This window comes from Notamacropus eugenii, chromosome 7, assembly GCF_028372415.1.
Source record: "Notamacropus eugenii isolate mMacEug1 chromosome 7, mMacEug1.pri_v2, whole genome shotgun sequence".
Classification (NCBI taxonomy): Eukaryota; Metazoa; Chordata; class Mammalia; order Diprotodontia; family Macropodidae; genus Notamacropus; species Notamacropus eugenii.
This window is the reverse complement of record NC_092878.1, coordinates 1,308,443-1,322,447: the sequence shown is the minus strand read 5'-3', so window position 1 is coordinate 1,322,447 and position 14,005 is coordinate 1,308,443. Positions and strand designations below refer to the sequence as shown.

The window sequence follows — 14,005 nt, the reverse complement described above, 5'->3', positions numbered from 1 at the left end:
TTGTAAAGTGCTTTTCAAACCTTAAGGTACCACACAAATAGATAAATATAAAGAATTGTATAAATACTAACGATTCTTATTATTCCTGCCTGTCTCCCATGTCTTGTATCCTCTCCCTTCTCACCTCCGCCTGTTGGCTTCCTTTCAAGTTCCAAATAAATTCCTACCTTCTACAGAAAACCTTTTCTAATCCCCCTTAATGCTACAGCCATCTTTCTATTGATTTGTCCGTACATATAATTCTGGGTTTGTTTTTGCCAAAATGGATAGGTCACCGTCATCTTATTTCCTTGAGAAACTTATTTAGCATCCCTTCCATTTCAAATTTTCATTCAAATCTTAAAGTTATAATAAAGGCCTTGCTCTTCATTCCCAATGGGTCATTACACTGCCTTTACTTGTCAGACTCCAGAAATTCAGAATTTTCATTAATGTGCCAAGGCCAGAATTAAGGTTTGTTTTGGTTTAAAGAAAACTCTTTTACTCCTCACCCCCAGGCAGTGAGAGTTAATGTTGCAAACACAGTGTGGGAGCAGTGTTTAAAATATTTCAGAGAAAGAACTGTTTTCCAGCACCCCTCAGGGACTTGGAAACATCATTTACATACAAACAACCTAAATGCTAATGACTAAATCTCCACTAAGCAAACTCCCTAAGGACCTTCACTGGGTGAGATTGCATTGGCCTCATTTCTAGAATCCTAGAATGTTTGGGCTGGAAAGTGGGCTTTGAGGTACATTTGGTTCCAGCCACTCATTTCACCTGGCAGGATGTCCTGTCAGGGAGGGGCTGGTTTTTGCTTCATCTCTTGTCTCCCTAGTGCCTTGCATGTGGCAGAGGCTTAATAAAATGTCAGTTAAAAACTCATTTGATGGATTGAGGAAACTGATCTCCCGAGACACAAACTGACTTTGCCAAGGTCATACAGCAAGTTTTCATTGTATTTTGTTTGGACTTCAGAGCAATCACATTCTGCTTTGTGTTGTCATAATATAGAGATTTTTTACAGTCTCTTCCCCCTCCCCATCTTATTATACTGTAATAAGAACAGCTAGCATCTATATGGCTGGTTCCCAAGTCACTTTACAAATATTATCTCAGCTGATCCTCACCATGACACTGGGTGGTAGGTGCCATTATCTCCATTTTACAGATGAGGCTACTTAAGGCTAAAAGAGATTGAGTGACTTACTCCGTGTCACCCAGTTCGTAAGTGTCTGAGGCCAGACTTGAGCGCTGGTCTGCCACCTTCCTGGCACAGCACTGGGTCCCCTGTACCACCTAGTAGCTCATACAGAGAGGTACCAAGCATACCAGAAAAAATACTAGATTCAGAATCAAGAGACTTGCACATGGCAATGAATGTCTGTTTTTTCTTTTCTTCTTTTGTAAATAAGTTTGTTTCTTTTTTCTTCTGTTTAAAATATAATATATTATATATTATAAAATATATATCATATAAAATATAATATATATAACAATATATATTATTTATATATTATAAAATATAAGTTTAAAATTAAAAAATTAAAAAAAAATTGAACAGGATCAAGAGGCTTGTGTGTGAATGTCTGCTCAGACAGCTTACTTATTAGCTGGGAAAATCATTTAATCTCTCTACACCTGTTTCCTCACCTATAAAAGGTAGATAACGGCATGCACTATGCAGCCCTCAGGGCTGGTGTGAGGAGCGTTCTCTGTAAACCATATCTGGATGCATATATTTTATCTTTTATTATGATTTCATCCTTGCATCCCCAGTGCCCAGCCCAGTGCCTTGACACAGCAGGCATTAAGGAACTGTTGAGTTGAATTGAGTCGGGTCTCCCAACTCTCAGTCCAGCCCCATACTAGTTACTATGAGTACTTAAAAGTAACCAAGTTATATTTCTTCAAAGATGTCCTCTAATTTAGATTTTTCATTAATTGAAGAATAGAAAAGGCCCTGGCTGGTCTTAGTCAGATGAGTGGGGTTTGAATCTTTACTCTGCAACTTACTCTCTGTGGGTTCTTGTGGCCAAGACACTCCTCTCTCAGTCTCAGTTTCCCCAGTCCATAAATGAGAAGGTTGAACTGGATGCTCTATAAGATCCCTTTCTCCACTGAATTTATTTGCATTAATGAACATTGTTTTTGCTGTACTAGATTTAGTTGACCTTCTCAGCCTCAGACAGCAGACGATGAAAATCTATATATTGATTCACATGTGAAGTTGAGGAACGAAAATCTGTAAGCCTTCTCTCTCTCAGGCAGGGTAATGTGGAGTCCAGGAAGCCTGGGGTTATCAAAAGAGGTAGAAGCAGATTTGGACAGTTTAAAGTCAGGGAAGATAAGAGGGCCATAGAACATACAGATTTAGCGAGATTCAAGGAAGCAGCATAACACCTCAGCCCTCCGTTGATATCTTCCTCAGCTTTTCTGTTGCGTTGTGCTCTCTGGAATTCCTATTCTATTAATAAACTCTTCTTCATTTTTAATGAGTTCATCTGATATTCTTTCCATCTTCTTGAACTTATGGAACTTGGTTTTCTCTAGAATCTCCAGAAGGTGTAAAATCCTTGCCACCCCTTTTCTAATACTAAGTACTCTTCCTACCATGCCTCCTTTCCCTTCTCTCCTCTATGACACACTGGACGAGACAAGGAGTAGGCTTTCTCCTTGGTCCTCACTTGGACTATCCCTTTGCCATGATCACTCAGCAGCTTCTCCTTTGAGAGCCACTCCATCCACTCATCCCTCTGTCCAAACCCTTGCTCTTGTCACCTACCAATCTCCAAGTCATTCACTAGTGTTCTCAGTAGTGTCTCTAGTGTCTCTCCAGTAACTGGATCCCAGTCCTTTCTCCACATCTACCCCTGCCTTATACTGAGAATCTTCAATGGACTTATTGGTGTTTCCTCAAATACCATGGTCTCCCAACTCAGCCTCCTCCTCAACTCCTATGACTTATTCTACCCCATCCTGCCACAGAGATGGTGACATTTTATCATGATATAATTATGCTACCTCCATGATCTTGAATTCTGAAATTCCTCTCTATGTCTTTCTCCTTCTGTGTATCTCTGTCTCTCTTTGTCTCTCTGTCTCTCTGATCCTGCTTCTTTAGATCCCCTCACTTTTCAGCCCCTTGCAATCTGGCTTCCAAGCCCACCTCATTACTGAAACTGCCCATCCGAGGCACCAATGATCTCTTAGCTGCTACATCTGATGACTTTTTCTTTGTCCTCGTCCTACCTGAACTCTGCTGTTTTTGATGCAGGTAATGGTTTCCAAGATTCCTCTCCTTCCCTTGGCCCCCATGGCATTTCTTCCTTCTGCTTCCTGTGGGGATTAAAAATTGTTCACGCTACCATAAGAGAGACTGAGAGACTGAACCAATGGCACTTTATTAAAGGGTCCATGGTCCCCTGTAATGAAATGGACTTCAGATCTTCCTCAAGATATGAGAGGCCCCCTCCCCTCCCTTGAGGGCCCTGTTTTTATAGGGTTAGATACCTAAACATTCAAGAACAGCTCTACCAAATACAGAATAATTCCATTGATTAATATAACATGATGCACAGGCTAAAATAAGCAAAACAACATATCAGCAGGGTCACAGGGTGGGCAAAGCAGGAAATATCTGCTGACTAGGTGGTCACAAAATGGATGGATGGGCTTCTCCTAGGTTAGACAGGAGCTATGCATACACTCTAAAAACATATAGGGGAGGGGGACTTTCCACACCATGCCACCACCCATGCTTGGCTTAGTCATGGAATTTGAACACAAGATGAGACTTCTTTGTCAGTATTTTTATGGTTGTGCAGCTGAACTCTACAACTGGTGAATAATAGGGCCCTTCTGCTAGGAAACGTATTCCTATGTGACTTACACAAAGGATGGATTAATATACTGCTTATTTTTGCCCAAATATGCAAAAGAGGCATGACAAAATACAGAATCTCTTTGGCTGATAGACCTTGCAAAAGTGACATATTAGTAGGGGGGGGTCACAGATTGGGTGAAGCATGGGGCCTCTCCACTAAGTGGTCATAAGGTAGTCACCTGTTCATGGTGGAAAAGAGAGAATGGTCCAGAGGCACAAAGATAAAATTGGGGGACTGTCCTTGCAGTTGAGTCATTTCCACCCATTGGCCCTGGTCACCGTGACAAGGAAAAACAAGGGTGGAGCGCCTCTAGTGAACTTCCTATGGTTAAGCAAGTGATCTTATAATCTGCAGCTCAGAGCTCTGTGGCCAAACATACAGAACTTATAATCACTCCCCCTATAGAATTAAATTGATTGATACTAATTGGCATAGAGCTGGGGTCCTCAGCGGACCAACTTTCTCATTCCCTTTTACCTACATGTCTAATTTTTGCTGGATCATCATTCATCTCCTGCCCACTAAGCAAAGGTTCCCGGTAACCCAGGATCCCGTATTGGGGCCTCTTCTCCACAAACTCTTATGGGAAGACTTGCCCCGACATTTTGTCTGATGCTACAGTGAGCGCCTTTGTGACTGTGGGCAAGTCACTTAATCTCTCTAAGTCTCAAGTTTTCATCTGTAGAATATGGATAATAATATCTGTGGTACCAATTGCACAAGTTTTTTTATGAGATTATTAATGTAAAGTGATTTACAAACTTTCAAGCAATGTATGTGCTTGGCCATGGTATTATTATCACTTGTGATCTCCTCAGCTCCCATGGTTTCAACTGCTTTATCGTCTCTACCAGGTGACTCCCAAATCTAGAGATCCATCTCTAATTCTTCTCTAGAATGCCAGTCCTGCGTCATCAATTGCCTACTGGAAATATCTTGGGTGTCCTCTAGACATCTTCCATTCAGCATCAATCAATCAACATTTATTAAGTGCCTACTATTTGCTTGTCTCTGTCTAAGCACTTGGGATACAAAAAAAGGCAAAAAAAAAATAGTTCCTACCCTCAAGGAGCTTATGATCCAACGGGGAGGCAACAGGCAAATATATACAAAACAAGGTAGATGCAGGATAAGTAGGAAATGATTAATGGAGAAAAGGCACTAGAATTAAGAGGACTTAAGGTGACAGTGGACACAGCATTGGTCTTAGAATTAGGTAGAGTCTTCTTTATGAGTTCAAATCTGGTTTCAGACACTTACTAGCTGCATGACCCTGGGTAAGTCCCTTAACCCTGTTTGTCTCAGTTTCCTCATCTGTAAAATGAACTGGAGAAAGAAATGGCAAATCATTCCAGTATGTTTGCTAAGAAAACCCCAAAATGGGGTCATGAAGACTAAATAACAAAAAAACAAAAAAGGCCCCTGTAGAAGATAGAATTTTAGCTGAGGCTTAAAGGAAGCCATGTCCAAAACAGAACTCGTTGTCTTTCCCCTGAAACCTGCCTCTCTCCCAAACTTTCCTGTTTTTGTTGTTTCATTGTCTATTGCTCCAATCACCCAAATTCCTTGGAATCATCCTCAAATACTTGTTCCTTACTCCCAATATCTAACCAGTTGCCAAATCTTATCTAGTCTTTCTCCACAATATCTCTTGCATTCATCCCTTCTCTGTACCCATTCTGCTACGACCATAGTTTAGTCCAGGGGTGGGGAACCTGCAGCCTCAAGGCCATACATGGCCTCTAGGTCCTCAAGTGCAGCCCTTTGACTGAATTCAAACTTCAAGGAACAAATCCCCTCAATAAAAGGATTTGTTCTGTAAAACTTCGACTCGTGCCCAAGGAGCTAGAAGGTCATATGTAACCTCGAAGCCTCAGGTTCCCCATGCCTGGTTAAGTTTCTTCCATTTCTCACTTGGACTATTGCAGTATTCCATTTGTTCTACCTTCTACCAGTTTCTCTCCTCGCCAATCCATCCTCCACCCAGCTGCCAAATCAATATTCATAAAGTTCAGGTCTGCCAATGTCATTCTCATGCTCAAAAATCTTCAGTAGCTCCCTATTGCCTCTAAGCAGCTTGGCATTAAAGTCCTACTTCTGGTTTGGTTCTAGTAAAATTTAGCTTCTGCCTAGAAAATGCTCATGTGCTTAGACAAAATACCCCTTGCCCAGAACTGGCCTCAATCAGCACATCAACCAGTCAAGGAAACCCTTGTTCACCTATGAATATGCCTATAGCTACCCTTATTTTTTCTATTGTGTTATATAGCCATAAGATTAGATTAAGAATAGGAAGGTACCTTCTAAGCCCTCTAGTCCAATACCTTCATTTTACAGATGAGGAAACTGAGACCCAGAGAAGTTAGGTAACTTGCTCAAGGTCATACAGATAGTATAAGCATCAGAAGGATGTAAATTCAAGTTCTCTGACTCTAGATAGGTGGCTCAGTGGATGGAGATCTGAGTTCAAATCAAGGCTCAGACACTTAGTAACTGTGTGACCTTGTGCAAGTCACTTTACCTCTGTTTGCCTTAATCCACTGGAGAAGGAAATGGCAAATCATTCCAGTATTTTTGCCAAGAAAGATCGAATGACTGCACAAAAGCAAATCTCTGACTCTTGGCCCAGGGCTTTTCCTGGCGCTCCATCCTTCCTTCTAGAGTTTTATATCTCACAGAGATGCTCAATAAGTATTTGAATAGATTCACTTTTTTGGAGGCAGTTGGGGTTAAATGACGTGAACTCAGGTCCTCAGGGCCCATGTGCTATCCACTGCACCACATAGCCCCAGATCAATTCATTTTAAACAAAGGAGCATTACAATGAATAAAACATGTTAACTTAGAATGATTTTTTAAATTTTGGTTTGCTTGGTTTTTACAGGGAAAACAGAGGCCTATTTGGAAGCCATCAGAAAGAACATTGAATGGCTGAAGAAACACAATAAACAAGGAAATAAAGAAGGTATGGAATGATCATTTTTTAAACCTGCTATATTCCATTGGGAGGGGGTACTTATATGTTATTTCATCCTTAAAAGGAACTCCTAGTATGGAGCCTTCCTCCACCGATACACATCATCAGCTCATCTCTCACTTCTAGTCTTAGAGAATCTCCAGACTTCAGAGGTTAAGTGACTTGCCCAGGGTCTCGAAACTAGTATGTGCCAGAGGTGGTACTTCAATTTGGGTCTTCCCAACTAATGCTGGCTCTCTAACCATCATGCTACCTAGCTAGGTATCCTTGTTATGTATAAAATCCCTAGATGAGATGAGTTGAACACAGATTTCTTCTTGGAAATCAGAAGACTCCTAAGACCTACCTAAGGAGGGAAAAGGAAAAACTGTTTCTACGTGGGGTCATCATAATATCCAAATCCATCTTTTGATCGATAGCATTTTCTTATAACACAGCTGGAAGACCATTGAGGGGGGAGGGAATGGGAGGGAAAAACCCACTGGATCTAGAATCAGAAGATGTAGGTTGAATTCCAGGTAAGTTGACCTTGAGCAAGTGATTTTGCTTTTTCGAACTTCAGGGACCTCATCTGTAAAAGGTGATTAATTATCCTTGCTAAGCTTACTCTACAGAGTTATTGTGGTGGTCTAAAGAAACATTGGCGAACTGTTTTGTAATAGTAAAAAGCATGGTATCAGCCAGCCATTACATGTTCAGAACTTTGTACTGGGTGCTATAGGGGATATCTTTTTAAGTGAGAAGAAAGGAAAAGGTATGGGCCCTGTTCTCAGGGAGCTCATCATTGATTTGATGAGAGCAAAAAGGGCAGATACAGGTGATAGACACAGACGCAGAGTCGGTTGTATTGAAAATGCCTGGAAATCAGTGTTACAGCTGGTTTTCTTCAGTCATTGTAGTCCTGGCCAACTCCTTATGACCCCATTTGGGGTTTTCTTGGCAAAAATACTGGAGTGGTTCACCATTTCCTTCTCTGGCTCATTTGACAGATGAGGAAACTGAGGCAAACGGGGTTAAGGGACTTGCCCAAGGTCCCCCAATTAGTAAGCGTCTGAGGCTAGATTTGAACTCATGAAGGTAAGTCTTCCTGACTCCAGGTCTGGCATTCCATCCACTGCCCACCTAGCTGTCCACAGCTGTTTTGAAGTAGCACAATAGCCATGAGATGTGGAATCTCTAAGGAAGAGCTTAAGTGTATCTAGGTCTAGGTAGTACAGCGATCACTGACTTTAGAACCAAGAGTCCTGAGTTCAGATCCTGCCTCTTTGGTGACCTTGATATAGTCACTCAACTTTCCAAGGCCTCAGTTTCCCCATCTGTAAAATGAGGGGGTTGGACTATTTGACCTCTGAGATCCCTTCTAGATCTGGACTTGTGATCCTATGAGGTACAGTTTAAGTGTGTGTGTGTGTGTGTGTGTGTGTGTGTGTGTGTGTGTGTGTGTGTGTATGTGTCCACTGGGAGGAGCATAATTATTGCCTTGGCCCTAATTTCTCCAACCCACCTTCTTGTTCACCCATGTCCCAAAATATGAAAATGTATACATGCCTGTAGACATATTTAGTTTCTTTCCTCAGTGTTCTGAAGAGCAAATCAGGATTATTGCATGGTAATGAATCTTAGATGATAAAATCCTAGAGATGGAAAGCACTACCACAGTAAGCTGTAAACACCACTGGCCTTTGAGTCAGAAAACCTGAGTTCAAATCCCATTTCTGATGCTTAGCACATGTGTGACATTGAGTTCAGTTTGTCTACAAAATGAAAGTGTGGGACCGAATGCCCCCAAGTCCCTTCCAGTTCTAAATCTACGATCCAATGGAAGATCTCCTCTCTGCACTCCTTTTATAGATGTGGAAACTGAGGTCCATGGAAATTAAATAACTTGCCCCAAAGTTAGCTTGTTAATGATTAAGCAAGAATTAGAATCCCAGGCTTCTAATTCCAAGATCAATACTTCCCATTGAACTGCTAATAGTTCATTCCTCTATAAAAGTGCACTGAGAAGAGATCTGGAACCTCGTCTGACACTTATTAGTAGCTGTGTAACTACAGGAAAAATAGCTGAACCCTTGAACCTCAGTTTCCTCAACTGTAAAATTGGGATAATAATATTCTGCTATGGATACCAAATGAGGTAGCGTACATAAAACACAAAATTAAACTTTGCTAGCTTAAAACTGCACTAAGACTTTTGGAATAAAGAGTATAAATTTGAGTTCCTGTTATCCCCACCAACATATGAAGCTGTAGGGTCAGAATTTTGTTCTGGGTGAATCTTATTAGCCTTCAAACCTTGATACTTCAGTGACCAGCTGCTAACATGAAATTAAAGGCAGCAGCAGCAATGGCCGTTTCTGAATGCAGGTAATCGTTGTCAGAAGGATATCTTTTAGCAAGATTTTCAATTTTTTTATTATTCTGAACTTGACAAACACCAGCAAACGTGAACATTTTGGTATAAGGGAAAAAAGACAGAAAAAGAGTATTGTATCCAAAAAAACTAGGAATCTCATTAGGTACAGCTATGTGTGTTTCTAGTATATACTCAATTTAGCACATTCACCTCAAGAGCTGTCCTTCTTGTGTGTGTCCCCTCTGAGGCTCGTTCTGTTCTCTTCTGCGCGTTTTCTTTTTCTTTTTTTGGCCTTGCTGTAACTGGCTTTACTTTTCTCCCTAGTTCTCCTGTGTAGGTGGTGCAGTGTCTAGAGAGGAGGGCCTGGAGTCAGGGAGACCTGAGTTCAAATCTAACCCCAGGCTCTTACTAGCTCTTCCACCCTCTCTCTGTTTCAATTTCCTCAGCTATAAAATGGAGCTAATTGTAGCCCCCATCTCACAGTAGTGTGACAATCAAATGAGATATTTGTGAAGTGCTTAGCATAGTGTCTGTGCACATAGTAGGTGATTAATAAGTGCTTGCTCCCTTCCTTGCTGTCAAAAAACCAAAAAACCCTTCCTAGTAGCAGTTAGTCACCCTGTACCCTTTTCCATAAATAGCGTCCAAACACAAGTTTATTCTCTTTCTGATTGAAAGGATCTCAGAAATGCTGTGTTCTGTCCATGGTACCACACTACCTCTCCTATGGTAAACGCTCCATGAGTGGTGATAGTTTGTAGCTTGATCGTTCATTTGATGCCCCTAAACATGCAACCAACTCACCTTCCTGGTTGTGGAAGGAAGCAAAGGCCACTTTTTACCTTACTGTAGTCAGGAAATAAACTGCCCACATCCCGGTGTCTGTCTCTGTACCTTCAGGTAGCTTCTAGCAAAAATGAATTACCTGAGTAGTCAACAGCTACGTGTAAGAAAGGTCCTGTAGAAGGGCATAGCAAAGTCTGAGACCAAAATAGGCAGACGTCTGGACTTGGCTTCAGGAGACTGGGGTTCAGATCTTGTTTTCACAACTTAACTGGCTATGTGACTCTGGACGCACAGCTTAACCTCTCAGAGCTTCAGCTTATCCATCTGCAGAATAGGGTTCCTGATAAGAAATTGAAATCTAGGTCTTATCTGATAAACAACCTAGATTTGGGAAGAGCTGAATTCAATGAGTTCAGAGGGAAAAAAAATAATAAATTCTCCCTATTGGGAAATTCATGGATCCTACCTCATAGGATTGCTATTCGCAAAACTTAAAGTACTGTATTAACATGAGTTATTTGTACTATCATGCTGAGAATACCAGAGGAATAGGTTAGGCAGTATATACATCCCTGACAACTCATAGTTCTGTGCCTTCCACTTTGGAATGGAGAGACTGCTTCTTGGTTCTGAAACCACTGCTTCCCATCCCCACTCCCTCTCCCCTCTCCTCCCTCCCTCACTCTCCCTCACCATCTTCCTGTCCCCCCTCCCTCTCTCTCCCTTTCTCTCTTTCTGCTCCTTCTCCTTCTCTCACCCTCCTCCTCTCTACTCTTCTTCCTTCCCTCTCTTCCTCTCTTTCCCTCCCTCTCTCTTTCTCCCTTTCTCTTTCTTTCCTTCTCTCCTGGTGGTTTTGGCGTTTCACTGGATTTAGTCTGGTTAATTAGGATATTTGGGGTGGGACCTGAAGGAAGATGACTATTGATATCAGACCAAAAAAACGTGAAAATTCACTTATAACTCGTCAGCTCTCCTCATCCTGACAATTCAATTCAATAAACATTATTAAATACTTACTCATTATATATACTCAAGTATGGTATTAAATGCTATGGATATAACAATAAAAACAATTCTACAATCCCTGCCTTCAAGGAGTTTACATTCTACCTGATGGGATACAACTTCTTTGTAGCACTTTACATTTAGCATCTTGTTTGATCCTCACAACTCCGTGAGATGAGCACTATCCTTAACCCCATTTTACAGAAAACTGAGACTGAGAGCCTGGATGATTTCTTGTCCACAGATCCAGTTAAGCGGCAGAAGTAGAATCTGAACGTTGGTCTCTACTGAGTCCAAATCCAGCACTACAATCCTTGTCTTTAGAACCATAATTTACATTTATATGCCACTCTATATAGCACATGACCTGTTTTCACATAAACTGTTTTATTTAAATTTTATGAAATAAAATATTAACCTGAGATAGGGAGTGGTTCCATTTTACAGACTGAGAAACTTGTCTGAAAACCAGATTACTTACCCTAATTTGCACACACATCTAGTCAGGCCTGGATTCAAGCCCAAATTATTCTGACTCCAAATATAATATTCCTTCCAAATCGTGTGTCTATTAATAGTCAGGAACCAAAGGAAGCTTTTGTTTATGAGAATATCCATTGTAAGTAATTTGTCTTAATCAGATCGACAGAGTCCTGTTTCCTAGAACCATCCACTTGCACTTGGAAATAGATTCATGGTTCTGGTTTTCATTATGATGTGTTCTGCTTTGCTCAGTTTCCACTCATTTTATTTTCCAGGTTATGACCTTTCAAAGATGAGGGACTTCATCAACCAACAGGCTGACATTTATGTGGAGAAAGGCATCCTTGACGAAGAAGATGCGGAGACTATCAAACGTATTTATAGCAGCCTATAGAAAAGACAAAGAATCCAGGAAGGATGCTAAAGTCCCCTAACTAGGGAATGCTTAGGAAAACATGCTCTAGCTTCAAGCAACTTCTAGTCCTGTTTAATAGAAAATGCTGAATTCACGTTGAAATGAATATTTAAAAGTGATGAAAAGTAGCTCTCTTGATATAAAGACTAACAATATATTAATATCCCTTGATTCACTAAAAAAAAAAGTAGCATTTTGGGGAAAACGTGTATAAATTAAAATTTCACATACTGAGTCCTTTTCCCTCCCTAATATATTATAAAATCAGAGATGTCTTTCTATGGTAAATAAAAATCCTCCAACGAATGGAATTAAAACTTTTTTCAAGGAAGGATTTAAAATAGTTTCCCACCCCAAGGCATGATGGATACTATAGTATCCCAATGGCAATATGTCCACTGCAAATTGTAGTTCCCACCAGCAGTTCACTTTGGGATATTAAAATAAATCTGATTTCTTTTCTTTCAAAGCCTCTTTAACATGACAAGGTTTTGAGCCATCTGCTCCTCTAGGTGCTATTTTTAACATTCTCTGAATTAGACCATGGGCTAGGCTCTTTGGGCGCCACACCAAAAAGATCTGGAAATTGTATATTTTAAGAAATTCATCCCCTGATTTGTAAATTTCGTAATAGTGCATTTTGAATCATTGGATTTACTTGGAATAAGGGATACCTGTGTACCTCCCAAGAGGCCAAATTAGGTCACTGAGTACACCTTAGAGCAAAAATAAGTCTTAAACCAAATCAGTAGTTACCTGAATTGGATGTGTTCCTAGAGCTAAAAATGTTTCCCAACAAGGAATACCAAAAGGTTCTGGCGATGAGATAGGAATAAATCAGGTGAAAATCATTCGCCTCATTCGGAAGCAAAGCTGACAGATCAGCTTCCCTAGAGGAAGGAAAAGTTAATGAGCTGAAAGTCCTTCCAAATCCTCTTCCCCACCCCCTTTCCACAAACATGCTGCTTAAAATAATCACTCAGAAATGTCCTGAGAACTCCATGAAATGTTATTAGGTTGATGCTCCCATTGCAATCCATGCTTTGAAAATTTATTCTTCAATGTAAATTAATTAAATGTAAAGATTTTTTTATCTGTTTCCATTTAAAAATAAAAATATTCTGCTTTATATGTGGACTGTCATTGCTTCTAATGGCTTTGCTGACATCTGTCCCTACATTCCAATGTAGAGGCCCTAGCGTTTCTTTTCATTTCTCAGTGGAACTCTGCCATCCTCATGAAACAGACTAGTGGAATTGTGAGGACAGTAGATTGTAAGTTCCTGAGGGCAGGGACAGTTTCATTTTTGTCTTCGTAACTCCAGAAACTACTATAATGCCTGGCACCCAGCAGGTGCTCAATAAATGCTTGTTGAATGGAATGGAATGGAATGACAGATAGCCAAGAGTGTTTTTAGGAATGGATTCCTCTGATATTCCATGCTACCCTCACTCTCCAAGGAACAAAAAGCAAAAAATTAAACTCACTAGCCCTCATTTGCCCTCCTGGATAGTCTTACCCTATTTGTGCCTGCTCATGAAATGCCTCCCCAAAACCCACTTCAAAACCAAAAAAACTCAAATGTGTCTGCCTTTAGTTGGTGGCCAAATGGTTTTAATAACTTCAGAAAGATGTTCAGGTTGTATATTCCCTATCTTCCCCTACTAGGGTTTAAACTCCTTTAGGTCAGAAATTATTTCCTATTTATCTATTGCCTTCCTCAGCATATGTGCATTGGACATAATAGGTGTGTGTAGTAGGTATATAGTAGGTGTACATACAAAGTATACACTAGGTGTTTGTTGAATGAATATATTTTACCTTTCTCTCTCCTCATCCCAACATGCCTTTCCTGTATTATTTGCTTACCTTCACATTCAGCTAAAATCAACTCATTTCAAATGCCTCTGAATTGCACCACATCCTTCCATCTAATGCCTCAAATTCTTTTTTTTAAATTAATTTATTTAACTTTTAACATTCATTTTCACAAAATTTTGGGTTCCAAATTTTCTCCCCATTTGTCCCCTCCCCCCACCCCAAAACACCGAGCATTCTAATTGCCCCTATCACCAATCTGCCCTCTCTTGTATCATCCCTCCCTTCCCTCGTCC

General features: G+C 40.5%; 1 protein-coding gene across 2 annotated transcripts in view; it reads left to right on the top strand.

The window, feature by feature from the left end:
* Positions 1–13,020, top strand: part of SCG3 (secretogranin III) — a 49,615-nt gene extending 36,595 nt beyond the window's left edge. For both annotated transcript variants that reach the window (XM_072622685.1, XM_072622686.1), the window contains 2 exons: positions 6,754–6,834; positions 11,752–13,020. In XM_072622685.1, the coding sequence (XP_072478786.1) occupies positions 6,754–6,834; positions 11,752–11,870 (200 nt within the window). In that variant the 3' untranslated portion in view covers positions 11,871–13,020. The remainder of the gene's footprint in view (positions 1–6,753; positions 6,835–11,751) is intronic.
* The last annotated feature ends 985 nt before the right edge of the window (positions 13,021–14,005 follow it).